Genomic DNA, 20,518 nt, shown 5'->3' with positions numbered 1-20,518 from the left:
CCCCAGTGCCCTTCCTGAGAAAAAAGCTGCCATTCTCGTGCAAAGATTGCTGCAGACAGAGCATCGAGGAAAAACCTGACGTGACAAAGGAAAAACCTGACGTGACAAAGTGACAGAGATTTGTTTCATACCCTACAGATAAGCAGTTGCAGCAGTTGCAGCCTTTCCACTCGCAGATGCACTGCTTGATAGGAGCTGTTAGCAGAAGCCCAGAGCATGGATCCTTCTTGGTTCCTCCACGGCGCTTTGGTGGCATCACCTCCTCCAGGCGAGGGCAGGGCGAGGGTGGGCACACACAGCCAGGGCTGGACCACAGCGCATTCCAGCCATCCCCTCCCTTGGGCAGACATGGCTGGGTGGAAGCCCAGAAAAGGCTCTGAGGACGGGGCAAGCATCCTGTTCCCTCAAATTGCTCACAGTTTCTGTATGTTCAAAATTTCACACTGGATTTCCCCTCCACAAACCCTCGCATTCTCTCCTGGAACTTGCACAAACGTCCTGCAGCAAGGAGCGCTGCTCTGCCCCGTCGCCTCTCCTGTCTGTGGTCCCCAGTCCTTGCCCAGCCCTTTCAGTACGATGTTCTCTGAGCTCCCATCCGTGTCCCTATGCAGGACATCGCAGACAGATGGACACTGGAGGGCTGTTGGCATTCTGAAGGCGGTGGATGGGATATGTGCGGCGCTTCCCCTTTCCATCCAGGTCACAGAATCATCAAGGTTGGAGAAGACATCCGAGACCATCCAGTCCGCCCATCAACCCACCCGCACCATGCCCACTCATAGATTCGTGGAGTCACTAAGGCTGGAAGACAACTCTCAGATCCCCAAAGCAGCTCCAGCCCACCTCCACCGTGCCCCCTGCCCGTGTCCTAAGTGCCACCTCTCCATGGTTCTTGGACACCTCCAGAGATGGCGACCCCACCGCCCCCCTGGGCAGCCTGTGCCACCGTATCTCCATTTTTTGGTGAATAAACTGTTCCTCATATCCAACCTGCACCTGCTCTGGAACAACACGCGGCCATCACCCCTCGTCTTAATGCTGTTACCTGGGAAAAGGGGCTGCTCCTTCTCTGGACTTCAATGTCTTTGTCACTGCCATCCCACCACGGAGAGGAGAAGCATGGCTGACCCAACCCTCCCTTCTTGCTGGGATGAGGGATAAGAAAGAAAAAGGCAGAAATGCTGGGGAACGCAGCTCAGAATTTACTGGGGGTGTTTCAGGATCGAGCAGGGCAGGGGCGTCCAAGGGAAAGGGGCTGTGCAGTAGAGCCACTGCATTCTGGTGCCATATGGGAATTCTGCTGGTGACAACGTGGCACCGAAATGGGCCGGCAGCGGGACAGCCATCAGCCTCGGAGCAAAGGGAGGGAGCCTATGGGCATCCATAGGCATTCTGGGTTCCCAGGGCAGAGGGGGGAATGGAGCCGCCGGTGGGGGCAGGAAGGAACCCGGCAGGTCTCCAGGGCTGACGCTGCACCGTTACTTCGTCATGATTTTCTTGATCCAGCGTAGGTAGTTGGCAGTGCGAGCGTAGACACCGGGCGGGCTGTCGTAGCCGAAGGAAACAACACCCTGTGCGACTTTATTGCACACCAGCGGCCCTCCAGAATCACCCTGCAGGCAGATGGGATCCGTGGTGGGAGCCTCGTCCTGAGAGGTGGGCTCACCTCCACCCAGCAGGAGCGGCTCTGCCATTCAAAGGATCGCCTCTTCCCAACAGGAGCGGCATCGCCTCCATCCTTTTCCCCAGGGCCAGAGCTGCTCCTGCTGGCCGTGCTGCACGGGCCGCCATCTCTCCTGGAAGCCCCCCCCCCCATGGCCATACCTGGCTGGAGTCCTTCAGCTTGTGGAAGCTGCCAGCACACACCAGGTGTGGGTAGAACAGAACGCACTTCCTGCGGCTGTAGATGGAGACTTTGGTTTCAAAGAGCTTGCCTGTTATCTGGTCCTCATCAATCAGGCCCCGTCCTGCTATGGTGCACGAGGTGCCCGTCGGGAGGTAGCTGCTGGTTTTGGGCAGTGCAATCGTGCGGACGTATTTGTTGAGCTTGGCCTTCGCTGTCAGCTGCGAGAGAGGAGGGCTGTGAGCGGAGCGGGCGGAGGAAAGAGGGGAGGGCTGGTGGGACGCACAGCTCTGCAAACGCGGCCCTGCCTGGGGGTCCCACCCCACACAAGTGCTGGTTGGCACAGGGAGCTCTGCATGCGCTGCTCTGTTTGGCCCCGCTGCCCCCAGCCCTTCCCTGCCCCCCGGGCTGCCTTGCCTTGAGCAGCATGATGTCGTTGGTCACGGTGTCGGGGTCGTACGTGGGGTGTGGGTGGTATCTGAGGACCCCTCGGACCTGCTGGCTCTGCTCTGGCTGGAAGATCTCGTGAGCCCCCAGGACGACGGTGATGTTCCTGACCGTGGCATAAAGGGGAGAGGAGAACCAGTCGGGTCTCACCGCCACCTCCCCACCCCTTCTGCAAAAAGGTGGGGAGAGCTGCTCCAAAACAACCCCAGTGATGGGGAGGAAGAGGAGGATGAAGCCACTGTGTGCAGTACTCACCCCGACAAGCAGTGCGCGGCCGTCATCACCCAGTCGGAGGCCACCAGGAACCCCCCGCAGGCAGAACGCCCCACCTTCAGGTACCCCATGTAGGGGTGGGAGAGGGGCTCGGCCTCGTGGCCCCCAATGATCTGACCCTGCAGAGCACCTGCAAGACACACCGGGGTGAGCCACGGGATGGAGCACAGAGCAGCAGCCCCGTGCAGCTCTCCTCTTACTGCTGTCAGCCCGCGGGCAGGAGAACAGCAGCAGCAGGGCCAGCCACAGCGAGCAACGGGGACGACACATCTCCTCTCCTCATTGGGTGCTCAGAGCTCTGAGCCTCCCTCCTGCTGACCAAGGGCTGTTTTTATAGTTTGGAGCATCTCTACCCTACAGCCAGGAAGCCATGTGCGATGGGCTGATTGCTTTAATCGGGGCCGTGCATCCTGCCAGGCTATCTGCATCTCTGCTGCTCGCGTGCTCAGGGGCTGCAATCAATGGAACAGCAGCACAGCAGCGCCTCGGGTCAGCAAATCTCTGTGCAGAGGGCATGGACCCCGCGCACAGCACACCTGTGTTCTCCCAGTCCTGTTTGTGGGTGGTTTCCTCCTGCAGCTGAGCCTGCAGTTTGCCTGTGGAGCTGCAGCCTCAGAGCTGCGCCACCCAGCCCTGTGCTGTGAGCGGCTCTCCTTCCTCGCTGCTCTTCCCAGCCGTTCATTTTCCCCTCCTGCCAGGCTGTCCCACTTCGCTGCGCTGCTTTTTGCTCCCTGGGGCTTCCATCTACCAGAGCTTACAGAGCTGCACTCCATGCAGCTTTGAGGAGTGCTTTGAGGGGTGGGCAGGGGAGCTCCAGGGGTCCCTTTGGTTCTGTGATTGGTTCTGAGAAGCGTCCGCTCCGCTGCGGAGAGATTTCACACGGTTCATCACTGCAGCCATCTCAGAGCCCTCTGCAGGAAGGGGACGAGGGGGGGTCAGCTGCTGGGGGAGGTCTCTGCCAGCACAGAGATAAGGAGCAAGCAGCGGCCGCTGGGGACATCCTGCCATGCACTCCTGGGCTTAAGGAGCCCTTTGCTCCTTCCCATCCTCGGATGCTTGGGCTCTCAGGCTGCTTTGCCCACCTCCCAGCAGTGGTGGCTGAGCTCAGGGCAGTTTCATTGAGCTTCTCTGGGTTTGTAACTGCAGCTGCTAAGAGAGGAAAAAGCCAACAGGTGGTGATCATGGGGCAACCAGCATTGAGCAGCTTTAACAGCCCCTCCATGCCATGGAGACATCACCCCTCGTCCTGCTATGGGATGCTCAAGTTCCTGGTCCTTCTACGCAGCGTTAAATTCCCAGTCCTGCTATGGATGTTTGCCCACAGACCCCTCTGTGCCTGTGCCCAGGCTGCTTTCTGCCCCAGACCCCCAGGGCCGTGCCCACCATTGCTGCCCCATGAGGGTTCTGCCAGGTGTGCGTGCCCCACATGGAACCTCTGAGCCTGAGCTCCCTGAGCGTGAAAGAAAACCAGAGCATGGATGAGGCTCCAACCCGACCCCGAGGAGGATTTCTGGGAGGGGAGGCACTTCACACCGCTGTTTGTTTTCCATTTCTGCAGACAATGTTGGATGTTTTTTTCTACAGACAAAATTGAACCAAACTTCTGAAGAAAAAAAGAAAGAAAAAAAAAAGTTGGGTGGATCTTTTCTTTCTTTTCCCTTCCCTCTTTGCTTTTTAAAGCCATTAATGTGGTCAGAAGGAGACAACAGCGAAACTTTCTCTTTCGTGTTCTTGTTTTTAATGCAGAGGTTCAGTGAATTCTTCTTTTACGGGGACCCAACTGCATCCCTGATGACCCTCTGAGTGCTGCAGACGTGCCGGTTCCTGGGCTCAGTGCATGGGGAGGTTTTTAGGGCTTTCTGCTTCACCAGAAGGACCCCCGCCTGCTGCAAGACAGCAGCACAAACCCATGGTTCAACCGCCAGCAGCAATCAAGTCATCTCTAAACCAGCACCACTCCACCCTTCCTGGGGCAGCAAAACACCTGCAGGGACGGATGGGTGGAGGTGGCACAGAGGTGGGGCTGGCAGTGTCCACCTGCCCGCCAGAGCCTGCCCCACAGATTGCTTTGTTGGGCTGTGACTGGGGGCTGGATGGGACAAGGGCAGCGGTCTGGGGGGTCTGGGGTTTGTCCCCAGGGTCTGGGTGATGGAGGGGGCAGCTGTGGGGCAGCTTTGAGCAAACTTTAGTCTTCATCTGCAGGAAAGAGATGAGAGATGCTGCAGGACGGGGTGTCCTTCTCCACCCCCCTGAATTTCAGAGAACGTCTGAACTGAAATAGCAGAGAGAGGCATCAAGATAAAGCTGGTGTCTGTGCAGATCGCGATGGGGAGATGGGGCAGAGAACAGGAACTCGGCCTGGAGGAGGGGGGCTGAGTGCCGTGTGGGGAGGACACCACAGGGGCTGTGTTAGTGCTGAGCAGGGGGGACCCACTGGGGTGACCGAGTGTCCCTGGTCTCATCGGGCTGCGGGGGCAAAGAGCTCAGTGCCATCAGGTGCCTCCTTCCCACAGCTGCTCGGATGCCATTCGCTATTTGAGGAGCTGCTCCAGGCCCTAGCAGGGCGCATCCCTTCAGCCCTTGACCTTCATCTCTGCCTGCTCCATCCTCTGCCTCCCACAGCTGACATTTGGCTCAGGCAAAGCCGAGCACTCGGAGGGGTTTGCGAGGCTCCCGCCGCCCCTTTGGGACTGAAGTCTTTGCACCAAGGGCTGAGCGCACCACGCTCTGCCTTCCCCTGCTTAGGGCTCATTCTTCCTGCTGATTTCCACTCCTTGAATCTCAGGGCCACCCGCTGACCTTATCAGCACGAGCTCCGCTAACGGTGAAGCCAAACTGACACCAGCAGCTGAAAGGACCAACGTGGAGCCTGGAGCTCCGCTTCCCACCAGAACCGCTTCTGTTGCGCCCCATTCCCTGCAGGAGGAAACATCCTTTGCATTTTCCATGCGCCCGCGCCGCGGTCCAGGAGAAATCCTCAGATCCCACAGCGGTGTGAGACGGCCCAGCTCTGCCCTAGGGACTTCTCCATGACTCCGGGTCAGCCTGCACTGAGAAAGGGGTTCAGCTGTGATCCTGATGCTCTTTCTTTGCAATGTTTGGGTGGGTCCATCCTGCAGAGATGTGGTTGATGATGTTGTAACTTCCCTTTTTTCTTTTTTTTTTTTTCTTCACGTTGGTAGGTAGCAGCCTCACTGCTTTCACCCTCCTCATTACCTACTGCACCGGGCCTCCGACGAGCAGCTGGGGAGCAGCGCTGGCTGCCGTGCCTCATCCTGGCAGCACGAGCCATGCCAGGTGAGTCCAAAACTCAACAACTGGGGCTGGGAACGGCGTGGTGCAAGAATGCCCCTTCAGGTGGGTTTTGCAGACGTAGGGAATAGATGAGTGACAGACAGCCCTGCGGTCAGGTTGGGGCTCTTGGCTCCAGGTCCCAGCACAGCCCCTTCAGCTGTACGCCTCAGAATCCTGCACATGATGGAGGCAGTGGGAAGATGCTGACCTGCCTGCAGCAGGTGTCCGGGTGCAGGGTGCACACAGAGGGCTTGGAGCATCTGGATCCCTGCAGCGGGGTGCAGCAGAGCCCTGGCTGCAGAGCAGCGGGTGCCTGGATTGGTGCACGGGGGGCTGCGTGTGGGGCTCTGTGGCTGGAGGTCCTCAGGAGGGGGAGAGCACAGAATTCCTCCTGGAGAAGGGTGGATCTGGGCACAGGTGTGCATGGGGCAGTGGGTGGAGGGCAGCTGCTCTGAGGGGTGAATGAATGCCACAGAAGCCCAGCAGTCGCTGGGGCACTCGTGCCAGCACTCAAACCAACAGATCCCACCCCACGATTTCTCCTTATTGAGAAATGACGACAGCTGCCAGAAACCATGCCAGTCTTCTAGCTCACAACAGGAAACTTAATAAACAGGAAGACCCTGCTCGAGTGTGGCCTTACAAAACACCTCACCCGCTTCTCCCCTTGTTTTCGCAGCACTCTGGGGCTGGCAGATGGGGCTCTGACCCCCGTCTCTGCCCTGGACTCAGCACTGCCTCCAGCCCTCAAACAGAGGCTCGGCTCTGCTCCAAACCTCATCTGAGCCCTCGGTGATCAGAATTCGGACGGCCCAGAATTTGGAGGGCTGAGCTGGATGCTGAATCATTCCTTCTCCCTTTCTGCTCAATATCCCGAGCTCAGAATGGACCTCCTTGACAGGAAGGGCTCCTGCTTGCAGCTGGCCGCCATGCGGAACGTGAACATCATCCTGCAGCACTACAACTTCTCCGGCAAGCTGACCAACCGGCCTTCCCGGGATGAGGGCATGGGCCTCATCCGCACCATCTTCGTCATCGTCAGCTGTGCCATCATCCTGGAGAACCTGCTGGTGCTGCTGGCTGTGTTGCGCTGCCTGCGGGCACGCCGCTGGGTCTACTCCTGCATCGCCAGCATCACCGTCAGCGACCTGCTGGCCGGCATCGCCTACCTCTCCAACCTCTGCCTCTCAGGCAAGAAGACCTTCCAGCTGTCCCCTCAGCTCTGGTTTCTGCGGGAGGGCATCCTCTTCATCGCTCTGGCTGCCTCCACCTTCAGCTTGCTGGTGACGGCCATCGAGAGGTACAGCGCCATGGTGCGGCCGATCGCTGAGAACGAGGCCAGCAAGACGCTGCGCCTGCGCGGCCTCATCGTGTTCTGCTGGCTGCTGGCCTTCATCATTGGGCTGCTCCCGCTGCTGGGATGGAACTGCCTCTGTGATTTCAGCACCTGCTCCATTCTCCTGCCCCTCTACTCCAAGAACTACATCCTCTTCTCTGTGGTCATGTTCAGCATCATCCTGCTGGGCATTATCGGCCTCTACATCTCCATCTTCCAGCTGGTCCAGGCCAGCTCGAGGCAAACCACCTCTCGGCACAGCCGCAAGCGCTCTCTCCGTCTGCTCAAGACGGTGCTGATGATCCTGGGCACCTTCATCATCTGCTGGAGCCCCCTCTTCGCCCTGATGCTGTTCGATGTGTTCTGTGAGACGCACACCTGCAGGCAGCTGCACAGCCTGGACTGGACCTTGGCTCTGGCCATGCTCAACTCGGGCATAAACCCCATCATTTACTCACTGCGGAGCGTGGAGGTGCGCCACGCTGTGTGCAGCCTGCTGTGCTGCTGCTGCATAAGGATCGGGCTCTGCAAGCCTGGGCACTGCCCGGTCATCACCGACATCAACTCGGGTTCATCCACTGAGAGCTCCCTGCGCTACCGGGAGAGCTTCCGCAGCCCCATAGCCGCGATGCCACGGCCCAGAGCACCTCTCTCCAGCAACTCCAGCATGATGAGCAATCTACCCAGTCTCTGAGAGGCCAAAAGTGGCCCAGAGATCCCACTGGGACCTCAGAGTGCTGGGTGCGGCTGTCAGAACTGTGTCAGATGCTGTCCAACCCCCGCTGCTGACTGTGGCCAGGCTTTGAGCAGGAGGTGGCATAGAAACGTGCTCCTGGAGGGCAGTGAGGGATACAGGCACAGGCTGGGACAGACGCTCTGCTCAATGGATGCTGTGCTGGGGTAGGACTGGGTGCTGCTCCATGTCTGCACATATACAGCCACTGTACCTGCTCTGGTGAGGGCATTTAGCCCCATTGTGCCCCATGGCACAGAGATGGCACTCCCCACTTGGACTTGTAGGGGTATCAGCAGCAGAGAACTGAGGGTTGCAGGAAATTGGACCACCGCAGCCACGTCTGCACCCACTGCTGCCCAAGGCTCGGCGCCGCAGCCCCGGCCTGCAGGACAAAGCAGCAGGAGGGCTGCCGAGGTGCTGCAAGACCCCGGGCAGGAGCGGAGCGCTGAGATACGGGAAGGGCGGCTCCAGGGGCGGGCAGAGCGCTATGTTGTGTGAGCTGCGCAGGGCAATGCTCCTGGGAAGGGGCGTTCTGCAGAGCGCTGTTATGAAGGAGAACAGCATCCAATCACCCTCCATCGCCGTGCGGGAAGCCAAGGCCAGCCAGGCCCTGCGGAGAAGCTTAAAACCTTACAATAAAATCATCGGGCAGGAAGCCCGCCTTTGGTGCGCTTTTATTCCGTCTCGGGCGCGAGGCAGCTCGGATCCCGCAGGAGGAGGTGCAGTGCCGCCCCCTGCGGCAGCCGGTAGGGCACGGAGCCGGAGATGGGCCCGCACGGTGCCCCCGATCCCCGCAGGGCCGGAGGGACCCGGTGCCTGCTCCCCTACCGGAAGTGCCCGCTCCCAGTAGTCGCTCTACTACCGGAAGTGCCTGATCCCAGTGCCCGTTCCACTACCGGAAGTGTCCGATGCACTACCGGAAATGGTTCTGCCCCCTGCAGGCAGGCCGCAAGCTGCCGCGACTACGGCTCCCAGCATCCTTTGCGCCCGGGCCGGAACTACAATTCCCAGCAGGTCCCGGGGGGCGGTGTGTGATTACATCACGCGCCTCGCGTCACGTCGCGCCGTGCCGTGCGTGCCGGTGGTGCAGGCCGCAGCGGCGGGTCGGGGCCGCGGCGATGCTGGAGGAGGCGGGCGAGGTGTTGGAGTCGGTGCTGAAGGCCTCGTGCCTGCCGCTCAGCTTCCTGCTCTTCGTCCCCGCCGTGCTGCTGCTCCTGGGTCCGCCGCCCGCCGCTGAGGCCGCCCACGAGTTCACGGTGTACCGCATGCAGCAGTACGAGCTGGGCGGGCAGCCCTACGGTGAGAGACGGCAGCGGGGCACGGGCGGGCACCGGCGGGGGGAGATTCGGCCCCGCGGTGGGGAACGGAGAGGCCGTGGGGAGCACCGGACGCAGTGGTGCCGGGAGGGCAGCCGGGGCCCGCCGGGCTGAGCGGAGCTGCTCGGCCCCGGTGTGAGCAGGGGATGTGGGGAGCGCCGCGCCGTGACCTCCGGGCGGCCGCGGAGCCGTGTGGGCTGAGCGCTGCTGCGCGGCACAGAGCCCGGCTGCAGCCATCTTGCGTGTCGGCCGGGAGCTCCGTTGTGTCCCGCTGCCCTTGGCCGCTCTGCTCGCAGGTGATCCGTCACTGTTCAGTTCACAGAATCGCAGAATGGCCGGGGTTGGAAGGGACCCCAAGGGTCGTGAATCTCCAACCCCCTGCAGGGCCACCAACCTCCACATTTCACAGCTGCCCAGGGCCCCATCCAACCCGGCCTTGAACACCTCCAGGGATGGACGGGGCATCACAGCCTCTCTGGGCAGCTGTTCCAGCCCCTCACCGCTCTCACAGCACAGAACTTCCCCTGACATCCAACCTCCATCTGCCCTCCCTCAATTCAAACTATTTCCCCTCGTCCTGCTGCCATCTCCCCTTGCACAGAGTTGATTCCCCTCCTGTTTGCAGGCTCCCTTTAGGCACTGCAGGCTGCACTGAGGTCACCCCCAGCCTTCTTTTCTCCATGCTGAACAAGCCCAGCTCCCTCAGCCTGTCTTTGCAGGAGGTGCTGCAGCCCCTGATCATCTTCGTGGCTCTCCTCTGAACCTCTCCAACAGCTCCCCGTCTTTCTTGTACTTTCTTGTACACTCCTCAATTCACAAAATCACAGAATGGCCCGGGTTGGAATGGACCTCAAGGATCACAAATCTCCAACCCCCTGCCACAGGCAGGGCCATCAACCTCCACATTCAGTACCAGCCCAGGCTGCCCAGGGCCCCATCCAGCCTGGCCTTGTGAGAGGCCTCCTTTTATAGCTCTTCCTTGCCTTACCGATGGCCTCCAGTTCCTGTGCTCAGCTCCAGGCAGGCTGCAGATTGTGCAACAGCTCTCCTTGGGGCAGAAACACAACCTGTGAATTGCTGGAGTGCTGTAACCTTCAGCCCCCACTTTCTCCTACTCCCTAACATAGAGCCAATGTCATCTGAGTTTTCTGCAGTCATTTATCCCACATCAGGATGTGTTCTGCCTGTGAGCAGCTCTGCACTGCTGGCTTTCTGTGCTCTGAGTTTCAGGCGTTGTTAACAGCTGGAATTACAGGCTTGCGTCTTTTCTGTGCTGCCATAGAGATTGTCTGTGAATCTCTCAGGGCTCCATAGGGTTAAGTGGTGCAAGTTCTGAAAGGGCAGCTGTCCCTGTGCACTTTGCAGATATGGCAGATGCTGCTGGTGGTTTCTGAGCACCTGAAGTTATTACTGGGCTCCTTCATCTCTGAGTGTGCCCACATGTTGAAACTGCTTTTGAGGATGTCCCTGAATCACACTGCTGTGTTTGGACATCGTGGTTTGGGGGTGCTGGAGTGGTTATCCTCATTGAGGGGCAGGGTGGATGGTGATAGGAGAAGGGAATGCCTTTAAACTGAGACAGGGGAGGTTTAGGTTGGATATTAGGAGGAAGTTTTTCACCCAGAAGTGGTGAGGCACTGGCACAGGTTGCCCAAGGAGGCTGTGGATGCCCCATCCCTGCAGGCATTCAAGGCCAGGCTGGATGTGGCTCTGGGCAGCCTGGGCTGCTGGTTGGTGACCTGCACACAGCAGGGGTTGGAACTGATGAGCGTTGTGGGCCTTTGCAGCCCAGGCCATTGTAGGATTCTCTGATTCGTAATGTTCATCAGTTATGCAGCACAGGAGCTCTGCACAAAGGCTTTAGTGTGGCTGACCTCCATGTCTGGGAACACAGCCCTCCCTGGTGCTATGCAGGAGAAGTGCAAGCCATTTTTGTTTTTTGGCTTAGGCTCTGACCTTTGATGAGATCAATCTAGTGTTAGAGTTACATTAAGCTTTAAACTTAACCTTTAGCAGCTGTCCATTCTGGCATAGGCTGAGATGCTTTCTGGCGCACCCTGCTCCTCCCTTTGCTGCTTGTGGGTTGGCCATGATGAAGTTTTCACTGCAGGAGCCAGGGTTATGGAAGAATAAAGTGGGTTTGGAGCATTATAAATTGTGGGGTAGTTCTGAACATCTCTGACACAAGGTATCCTTCGAGTCCTCTGTTCCTCAGTGCTGGAGCTGTTGGCAAGCCTCTGATTGCTGTTCTATCAAGGACTGTACTTCTGCGTGGAGGATTTGATAAACTGAAGCCGAGAGCTTGTAACTTTCTTAGTTGCAGAAGCATCGCAGTGGGTGGACGAGCAAGAACAGACACAGCTAGACATGGCTGTGAAGTTCGTCAGACTGTGACCAAGACTGGAGAAGGAGCTGAGCTCTAGCAAAGGGGGAATGGTGAAACTGCTTATTAACCCTCTCCCCCCTGTCCCTGCAGGCACCAGGAGCGCAGTGCTCAACACAGAAGCCCGCACTGTAGAAGCGGACGTCCTGAGCCGCCGCTGCGTCATGATGCGGCTGCTGGACTTCTCCTACGAGCAGTACCAGAAGGCTCTCCGCCAGTCAGCCGGTGCTGTGGTGATCATCCTGCCTCAGTCCATCTCTTCTGTCCCACAGGATGTTGTGAAGGTGAAAAGGAAAAAAAAAAACCACCTCATTTCCTTTCTCTTCTGATGGGAGATGTACCTGAGAGGGATGAGGCTTGCGTTGCTGCAGGGCTGGAAGCACCTGCTGTAACACACTGCGAATCGCATTCACGTTTGGACATTTGTCTTTCCCTCTCTGGTTTGTTTTCCCTTTCTTTTTCCTGTCCTCTTGCATGTTGAGCCTTTGCTAAGTTTGTGTCTCACTTAAATCCTCAGCAATTCATGGAGATAGAGCCAGAAATGCTCGCTATGGAAACCATTGTGCCAGTCTACTTTGCAGTGGAAGATGATGAGCTGCTGTCCATCTATGAACAGACACGGGCTGCTTCTGCATCTCAGGGCTCTGCCTCGGCTGCAGAGGGTGAGTTCTATGAGGGGGAGGAGGTGTAGAGAAAGACAGTCCTGATCCCAGCTCTGCGACTGCTCCGCTGCGCTGCATGCGGCTCAGACCAGCGTTCTGTTGCCTTCCTTTTCATTCTGCCTTTCCTAAAGTTCTTGGAGATCTTTAACTCTCTTTGAGATCTGTGTTTAAGATAAAAGCACAAGTGAGAATAATTATTTACTGTATTTGCATGAGAGTGAGTTCCCAGCTTTACGCTGTTGCTAAAAAGATAGAAGGCAAGATTTATGTCACAACAGCATTGATGGTGTCAAGGGACTGCAGTATGTTGAGAGAAGCTGAAGCTTTCTGTCGGACCTCAGGTCAGCTCCGTGCTTCCATGTTCTCCCTTGTGAGTAACATTGCTGGCTTAGTGAGCTGCTGAACACGCTGAGCTTTGGATCTTCAGGATCTTTTTTGTTTTAGCCAGTTTGAAATATGGGATTTCAGAACAGAATGAAAAAGCACGGTCACCTGGATCCCAAGTCAGTGCATAAACATAAGTGACAGCTGGGAGGGCAGAGTGGTTTGAAACTCGTGTCTCCAGTCAGCAAGGGGAGTGGAGGGGTGAAACTGGCCCAGGTGTGGTGATCTCTCTTTGTTCCAGTTCTGCTTCACACCGCGACGGCCAATGGCTTCCAGATGGTGACCAGCGGGGCGCAGAGCAAAGCAATCCACGACTGGCTCATTCCCAGCGTGGAGGTGAGTTCCAGGCAGATTCTAGGTGGTGATGTTGATGGGATGCCTCCTCTGCGGGGATCTCATCAGCCATTTGCAGTAATGGGGGAAGTCTGGTCAGAATCCGAATTCACAGAATCACAGAATCACCCGGGTTGGAAGGGACCTCAAGGATCATGTAGTTCCAACCCCCCTGCCTAGCAGGGCCACCAAACACACACATTCAGATCAGGTTGCCCAGGACCCCGTCCAACCTGGCCTTGAACACGTCCAAGGACGGGGCATCCACAACCTCCCTGGGCAGCCCGTTCCAGGGCCTCACCACTCTCCTTGTAAAGAACTTCCCCCTAACATCCAACCTAAATCTTCCCTCCTTCAACTTGGATCCATTGGTTTGTAGAAGTCGCGCTGTCTTCATCCTGGCACACAGGGAGGGTTGCTGAGTGACATTTGTTTCCTTCTCTCCAGGGGAGGCTGACAGGGCTGGGTGGAGAAGACCTGCCCACTGTTGTGATAGTTGCCCACTACGATTCTTTTGGAGTGGCTCCAGTGAGTATTCTTTTTTTCCTGAACCCATCTGTACCTTTTTTCCTTTTGGCCTATGACCCTGTGTTTTCTTTTGCTCTCAAAGACCACAATCAGTTCTAAGTGGAGCACAGAGATGTGTTTCCCTTGAAGGCTGTTCTGGAGCACAGGCATCACTGCTGTCGCTCTCTGTCCCGTTTGTCCTGCAGTGGCTGTCCCACGGCGCTGATTCCAATGGCAGCGGTGTCTCAGTGTTACTGGAACTAGCCAGGCTGTTTTCTCGGCTCTACACCTACAGACGTACCCATGCTGGGTAAGAAACTGCTCCGTTTTGGGTTGAATGTAGCTAAGATCAGGTAGGAAGGGCTTTTGCTCCAGACCTGTAGGATGTTAGAGGGTGCAAGCTGACTTTTAATTGCTTCCCCCTTGTGCTCCTTCTGAGTACAGCAGCTGTTAAGGGCCAAACTCCTTCCTTTGGTTTCATGGTGTAGATCTGCTCAACTGCAGGGACAGGTGGATGGAATTACTTAGAAACCGGATTCCATCCTTGAGCACTGGGAGCTCCTCTACCCCCATCTTGCCACTGCCTTCCTTTGTGGCACTTAGGAAGCACTTGTCGACAAGCAGTTTGTATCAGGTGCTAAGCGATGTGGTTTCAGCTCACATCTGAGCACATTTGTTCTGGAATACAGGCAATTAACCACGGAGTGTAGTGTGCTAATTAATACCTCTCTGTTTTCTTTGATGGGCAGGTATAACTTACTGTTCTTTGCATCTGGAGGTGGCAAGTTTAATTATCAAGGAACCAAGAGGTGGCTGGAGGACAATTTGGACCACACTGGTGAGCTAAGGGCTATCACTCCAGCATGTCCTCTGGCAAGGATTCTGTTCATGTCACTGCTAAGTCTGTTGTGTTATCTCCTTGTGTAGGCCTTTTTCTGGGGGGGTGGAAGTCCAGCACAAAGCACAGCATTAAAAGTTTGGGTTTTTGTCTTGCAGATTCCAGCCTGTTGCAGGACAACGTGGCCTTTGTTCTCTGCCTTGACACTCTGGGCCAAGGCAACAGCCTTCATCTTCATGTCTCAAAGCCTCCCAAGGAGGGGACCTTGCAGCACGCGTTTCTGAGGGAGCTGGAGATGGTAACGAAAATGGTTGGGTGGATGGGAACTTGGGGCTTAAGCTCAGGGAGCTGCAGAAGAAGGGGAGGAAGACATGAAGAAAGGGTTGATCACTGAAATATTTTGTGTGTTGTTTCTGGTCGCTTGATTTGGAGTGCAGACATCCTCACACCGCAGTCCTGAGCAAAGCATGAGTTTCCCACAGTGCTTTGTTAGGACTTGTTGCTCGTAAAAAAGACCTGTGTGATTTCTGTGGTGACACTAAAAGAGCATTTTGACAGCGTCTTACAGGCAGGAGCGCATTTACTACCTGCAGTATAAAAATACTGGCTCTGGCTGGGCTGAGCTGTGCGGGATGGGATGGCGCAGTGGAAGCGCGGCGCCCCGAATGGTTTTGCTTTTCCCTCAGGTTGTTGCCAGCCAGTTCCCAGAGGTGAAGTTTTCCATGGTGCACAAGAAGATAAACCTGGCTGAAGACATGCTGGCATGGGAGCACGAACGCTTTGCGATCCGACGCTTGCCAGCTTTCACCATCTCCCATCTGGAGAGCCATCGGGACAGCCTGCGCAACAGCATCATGGACAGGAGGTGGGAGGTGTGGGTGAGACCAGCCCCCGAGCACAGGCCGGCCTCAGGGCTGCGAGCGTTGTGCTGGCAGCCGTGGCATGGGGAAGAAAATGTGGGCAGTTGGGCTCTGGGTGAAGTGCCCTGCTGGATGCAGGGAGAAGCTGGGCTCTGGCAGAGCTGATCCATGACGAGCGAATGATCCTCCGTCTTGCTTTAGGTCACAAGTGGACACGAAGGCACTGACCAGGAATACCAGGATCATTGCTGAGGCTTTGACGAGGGTCATCTACAACCTAACAGAGAAGGTAAGAGCTGCCCATCCTGCGCTGCTCGCCAGCCTTTCCTGCTCACCCGAGCTTGCTCCTGGCAGCAGCCTGTCTTTTCCCTTGCAGGGAGCACCTGCAGATCTGCAGATCTTCACGGATCAGATGGTGAGCACAGCGTGTTTTTGTAACCAGAGGAGGGGAAGGGATTGGGAGCCTGGGAGAGTTCTGATTTCGGTGTGTGTAGCTGACTCTGTTTCTCTGGTGGTGTTTTCCCACAGCAGATCCAGGAGGAGCAGCTAGAATCAGTGATGGACTGGCTGAGCAGTCAGCCCAGGGCTGCTCAGCTGATTGACAAAGACAGCACCTTTCTCAGCACCTTAGAATATTACATGGGTCGCTACCTGAAAGATGTCAAACAGCATCATGTGAAGGCAGACAAACGGTAAGGAGAGAGGTGAAAAAACCAGCCAGGGCGTGCAGGCTGCCTTCTCCCTCTGCTCAGTCTTGACTCTGATCTGGAACCTTTGGGGTTCTTGATGGGTGGCTGGAAGTGACAGCTCTTTTTCTGTCCTCACGTCGGTTTTGGCTCATGCTGCGTTCTCCCAGAGATAACTCTTAATCATTTACAGAGCAAAAAGCCTCAGCAATTTGCTCCACCTCAAGAGCTTGTTTATCCCCTGCTTTGATTCCACCCTTCCCACTTTGAGTGCTGATTCTCTCAGCAAAAAACCCCCCTAGAAAACTTCCATTTAATTGCCAAGAGGCAGCTTCCTTCCTGTCTGGCCTGCTTAGCTTAGAAGCAGCTTTGTGAGTCCAGCAGGGCATTGTCTGCGTGCCTTGTGGCTGAACGTTGTGTTCAGAATTGCACCATTGGGCTCCCACCCATAGAAAGGCTTAACTGAAATAAGTTCAGAACAGTCACCTGAGGTGGTCGCACTGCCTGCAGGATTGACTTCTTGGGAGGAGAGATTTGGGCTGCTCTGACTGCATTGTCCAGAAATTCAGTCATCCTGAAGAATTTCTGCTTTCCACAGGGATCCTGAGTTTGTCTTCTATGACCAGCTGAAGCAGGTGATGAATGCATACAGGTACGGCCCTCAGGTGTGCTCAGCTGCTGCCTGTCTCTGTAGCAGTGCCAGATGTCGCAGTTCCACAACTTCTTTTTTCTTGTTGCAGGGTCAAGCCAGCAATCTTTGACCTGCTCCTGGCCGTCTGTATAGCAGCCTACCTTGGTGTTGCCTACATTGCAGTGCAGGTAGGAGAAAAGCAGGAAACAAACTTCTTATTTTCCTCTTAAATCACATTAGCTGCAAGAAGTGGTGCTTATGCAGCCCCAGTGCCAAATTTGGGAGAATAATGCCATCCCACTCTGAGACAAGTAATCCAGAACGGCTGGCTCTTCTGCTGTTGATGTTTCAGGCTGTGCTAAGGACAATCCCTTCCCACTCCTGCTGTTTTCTTTCCCAGTGCAAAACTACTTGGTGTTTGTTTGCTGTCACAAATTATTTGATCTTGTTCTGTCCGTCGTTCATCTCAGTAGCTTTACTGGCTCAGAATGCAGTTAAAGACTTCAGTGAGCCTCTAAGGCATTTGTAACAGTGAACATCTTTACCAAGTGTTTGCATCTTCGCAGTAGCAGTGATGCAGGTCTGCACAGAATTTCTGTAAGCTGCTGTTTTCTGTGCAGCCCCAGTTAATTGGCACCACTGGCTCCTAATTCACTGAATCCCACGCAGTCCTGAGGCTGTTGGTGATCCGGGCAAGGTGCTGCATTTGTACATTAGTGCTGTTTTAAGCCTTTGAGTAAATTTTCTCCTTGTGTAGGGCAGTTTTTTTAGTAGAACTTGCAAGCACTTACAGGTACTCATTTTTCTTCTGCTTCCAGAACTTCGGTCTCCTTTACAGGATGATACAGAGATTATCCCATAAAACCAAGCAGCAGTGAAGCGACAGGTCGTCCTGTGTACAGCAGCACTGAGCCATCGGTGAGCCCAGGAACCTTCTGCCTTCCGTTGAATCCTGCTGCTTCTCTTCCTCTCTCTCCTCTTTGCTTTCCTAGAGAGGAGAGGAAGGCAGAAAGACAACAAAATTTCAACTCCTATGCACCTTTTTAGGCGCCTCCCTTCCCCTCACTTGCACCAGGTTTGTTTTCCTTTGCTTTTTTTTTTTCGCGAGGGAAAAGCTCAGAGACTTCCGTAGCTCCTGCAAGTTGTTTAAACACTGAACAGCTGACGCTGAGCAGCTTCTGTGAGTGTAAACCCGAGTCCTGCACCTTCGTGGACATTTGTGCCATACAGCCAACTCGGAAGCTGAAACTACAGAGCAGATGTATTATCTCTGCCCAGCAAACCAAGGACTCAGAGCACTTGCTTCGAAGAAAATATGCACACGCAAATTAAAGAGAGTACTGTTAGCATGTTTTCTGATGGTACCTCTTCTTAAGTTTACTGCCTGGCTTTAGGGAGGTGTGCTGAGCAAGCAGTGTGTCTAGCAAGCATCTTTATGCAATTTGTTCAGACAGTGCAATAACTCATTCCCTTTTCTTGGAGGTACACTGTAAACAGTCTTGACTGTGAGGGAGGGGATGAAGAAAGCTTGTTAAAACGGGTTCCTGCAGGAGGGTTCTTAGCGGGACGCGCCGTCCTGCCCCTGTTGGAGGATGCATTCTGCTTTGTACTTGATTTCTCTTCAAGTTTGTCCTTGCACAGATTGCTGCTGCCACTACGTGCTCAACTCTTGCTTGGTTTTTAAAGGCATCCTGCAGTCTCAAACGTTGCAGGATCGCGTTCTGGGCTGTTTCGTGTATTTAGGCATTAATGGCAAGAACAGCCCTGCTCCTGCTGAGCTCTGGCCGATCTTCGTTCCTCAGTTTGCGCTTTCAGATGGGTTCTGGATTTTGGGGCTGTATTTGTGTCCATGTGCATCTCAGGGTCTCATTTTATGTTTTTCAGCTCTGTTATTTCTGAAAACGCCGTTCTCGACCTGCATGTATAAGCAAATTCCCCAGGTGCTCCCTGCTGCCTCCCTTCGCACTCCACCCCCAGTACGTAAGAAGGGAGGCGAGACACTTGGCCATTAAAAAAACAAGCCAAGAAACAACAAAAAAACCCCACAATCTGTTTTATGATTGTTGTTTTAAACACGGCTGATTGGAGAATTGTAACTATGAGAGTGCATCTCGGAGCTCCCTGTTATCCTTAGCAATCCTCAATTTTAGCTCTCTCCGCCTGGAAGTGTTGGCAGCCTGGCTGGCAAAGCTGGGAGGGGCAGGCAGCCATTGCTCTGGCATTGCCATCATCTGAAGTTTAAGCCTTTCTTGCATGCCACCACCACAGAGGAGGATGTTTCCTATTTCTGGAGAGCTGGCTGCTTTTTCAGGGCAGTGCTGTGCTCTGTTTACCCCTGGGTTCTGAATATATGACGATTTTTGACCACAAGCCCTATAGGCTAGTTGTAGTTCTAGAGGGGAAAGGGATTGAATTCTGCTGTCCTGCCACTCAAAAATGTCTTTCTGAGTCCATCCTTTATTTTTTGTGCTGTATACATTGAGGTATTTTCTCAGGCAACGATGACTGCATTAAAAAAAAAAAACAAAAACAAACAAACTAGAAAACCCCTACTTTAAATAAAAGCAGCACTTGTTACAGAGGATGAAAAGCTCTTACGGGTTTGAATGATGGTGTCCTTTTTGTTTTGTATGCAAGGAATTCAGCTTTGCCTCCTTATCTGCATCTCAGCTGCTCTACGCTCACTCCTTAGAAAAGGTTTTTTGATGGCCGCTGTCTGCGTCCTTTGGATGGGGACCAACGCACGTATTTCCATCCATCTCGGTTGTTCTTGCTGTTTCTCCCCCCTTGGCTTTGCCCCATAATGCGTGCTTTCTGCTATATTGAACGTGTAGCAATTTGTTCTTTAAAGGTTCTTTTCTTTTCCAGGAGAGCATGCTATGTCTGTGGCTCCTTGTCATATCAGCAGGTGGCATGGCACCGAGCGCTCCTGAAATATCATCCCTACGGGAAAACTTGCCTTTTCTTTTTCTTTTTTTTTCTTGGAGTTCCTGTTTGAAATATGTCTCTCTGTATGCACAAAGTGTTTGTGACAGGCCTCTGCCAAATGAATGTGTAATGACTTCAGAAATTGGTTGCTGGAAGATGGGCTGTGGTTGTTTTCCACTGCACTTGGATATCGCACGTACTGCGTGCTGGGAGGGTGCGGAGCTGGGCTGGGAGATGCAGGAGGTGCACGGAACAGCACCTGTCTCTGAGTGCCTGGAGGCAGCACCAGAGCTCTCCAGCTGCAGCCCAGCCTTTATGTCTGTTACCCACGGACGAGGCACGTTTCACTCCATGTTACTTAAGCAGGCTTAATGAAACCGCAGTACAAAATAGGAAAGTCAGAATTACCAGCAATCCTCCTTCAGCTTCACTTGGGGAACGTAAAAATTGGCAAGAGAGAGAAGGACAGGCCCAAAGCGTTCCTCTGTGCATTGGAGACTCAGCTTCCGCTTTTCCAGCTCTGTCCTGGTCGAGGTTATAGCATTAAAGCAAACACTTCAGTTCCTCGTGGTCTCAACTGTAAAGTAATGCTCCTGACGCAGTGCCAGAAGGAGCTGGCTGAAAACAAGATGAGTGAAGATGAAGGAGGAAAGTTCACACGTCCCCAGGGGCAGTTGGGAATAGTGCACTGTTCTGTGCTCAACCATCACTTGTCCCAGCATCTAATTGGTCCATCTAGCTGCCTGCCATAGAAAGTCGTTTTTACTACAGATAAGGGTTTATGCTTCTGATCAAAGTTTGTTTGTACTGAAGCCCTATATAGTTAAATTCCAACTTGCAGCTGGAACAGCGACCATCCTGGGAGTGAGCTTAGTGCCAGCGTTGCCACGTTTCCTGGGGGGAGATGACAGGGCAGCATGGAAACGTCCCCTCCTGTTCTGCCACGTTTTGAAGTGACAAGTGAATGGGTGCTGATTCATACTGCAGCACATCTGATGAATCTCACTGCCCGCGTGACACACAGCAGCAGCAACCCGGCGGCTGTTGTGCTAAAATAAAGG

The 20,518-nt window shown here is 54.8% G+C and overlaps 3 protein-coding genes across 6 annotated transcripts; 2 read left to right on the top strand and 1 right to left on the bottom strand.

Moving 5' to 3' along the window:
* Positions 1-1,298: 1,298 nt before the first annotated feature.
* Positions 1,299-2,833, bottom strand: LOC122166914 (mast cell protease 1A-like). The gene is made up of 5 exons (XM_042831057.1): positions 2,764-2,833; positions 2,546-2,693; positions 2,261-2,396; positions 1,825-2,064; positions 1,299-1,613 (listed from the first exon to the last, which is right to left on the bottom strand). Exons 1-5 carry the CDS (start codon positions 2,831-2,833, stop codon positions 1,479-1,481), a joined length of 729 nt encoding a protein of 242 aa, XP_042686991.1. The 3' UTR covers positions 1,299-1,478.
* Positions 2,834-5,835: 3,002 nt separating this feature from the next.
* On the top strand, positions 5,836-8,288 carry S1PR4 (sphingosine-1-phosphate receptor 4). Its single transcript, XM_042831043.1, has 2 exons — positions 5,836-5,860; positions 6,537-8,288. The coding sequence occupies exon 2, from the start codon at positions 6,694-6,696 to the stop codon at positions 7,885-7,887; it is 1,194 nt and encodes a 397-aa protein (XP_042686977.1). The 5' UTR covers positions 5,836-5,860; positions 6,537-6,693; the 3' UTR covers positions 7,888-8,288.
* A 728-nt stretch (positions 8,289-9,016) lies between these two features.
* NCLN (nicalin) lies at positions 9,017-20,020 on the top strand. 4 transcript variants are annotated; one of them, XM_042831075.1, is made up of 16 exons: positions 9,017-9,228; positions 11,722-11,912; positions 12,146-12,290; positions 12,916-13,010; positions 13,455-13,535; positions 13,721-13,824; positions 14,264-14,352; positions 14,511-14,650; positions 15,039-15,217; positions 15,414-15,501; positions 15,589-15,627; positions 15,741-15,904; positions 16,497-16,550; positions 16,639-16,717; positions 17,348-17,447; positions 19,398-20,020. In XM_042831075.1, the coding sequence occupies exons 1-15, from the start codon at positions 9,048-9,050 to the stop codon at positions 17,405-17,407; spliced, it is 1,689 nt and encodes a 562-aa protein (XP_042687009.1). In that variant the 5' UTR covers positions 9,017-9,047; the 3' UTR covers positions 17,408-17,447; positions 19,398-20,020. The 4 variants fall into 4 exon arrangements, with proteins under 4 accessions (XP_042687009.1, XP_042687019.1, XP_042687027.1 ...); XM_042831085.1 differs by having other exon boundaries at positions 18,414-20,020; XM_042831093.1 differs by having other exon boundaries at positions 15,744-15,904; positions 17,348-20,020.
* The last annotated feature ends 498 nt before the right edge of the window (positions 20,021-20,518 follow it).

The sequence above is a fragment of the Centrocercus urophasianus genome, unplaced genomic scaffold (assembly GCF_019232065.1).
Source record: "Centrocercus urophasianus isolate 14NV4802_14NV808 unplaced genomic scaffold, USGS_Curo_1.0 seq_1014, whole genome shotgun sequence".
Classification (NCBI taxonomy): Eukaryota; Metazoa; Chordata; class Aves; order Galliformes; family Phasianidae; genus Centrocercus; species Centrocercus urophasianus.
Note: the sequence above shows the minus strand (reverse complement) of the source record. Positions and strands in the feature narration are given on the sequence as shown.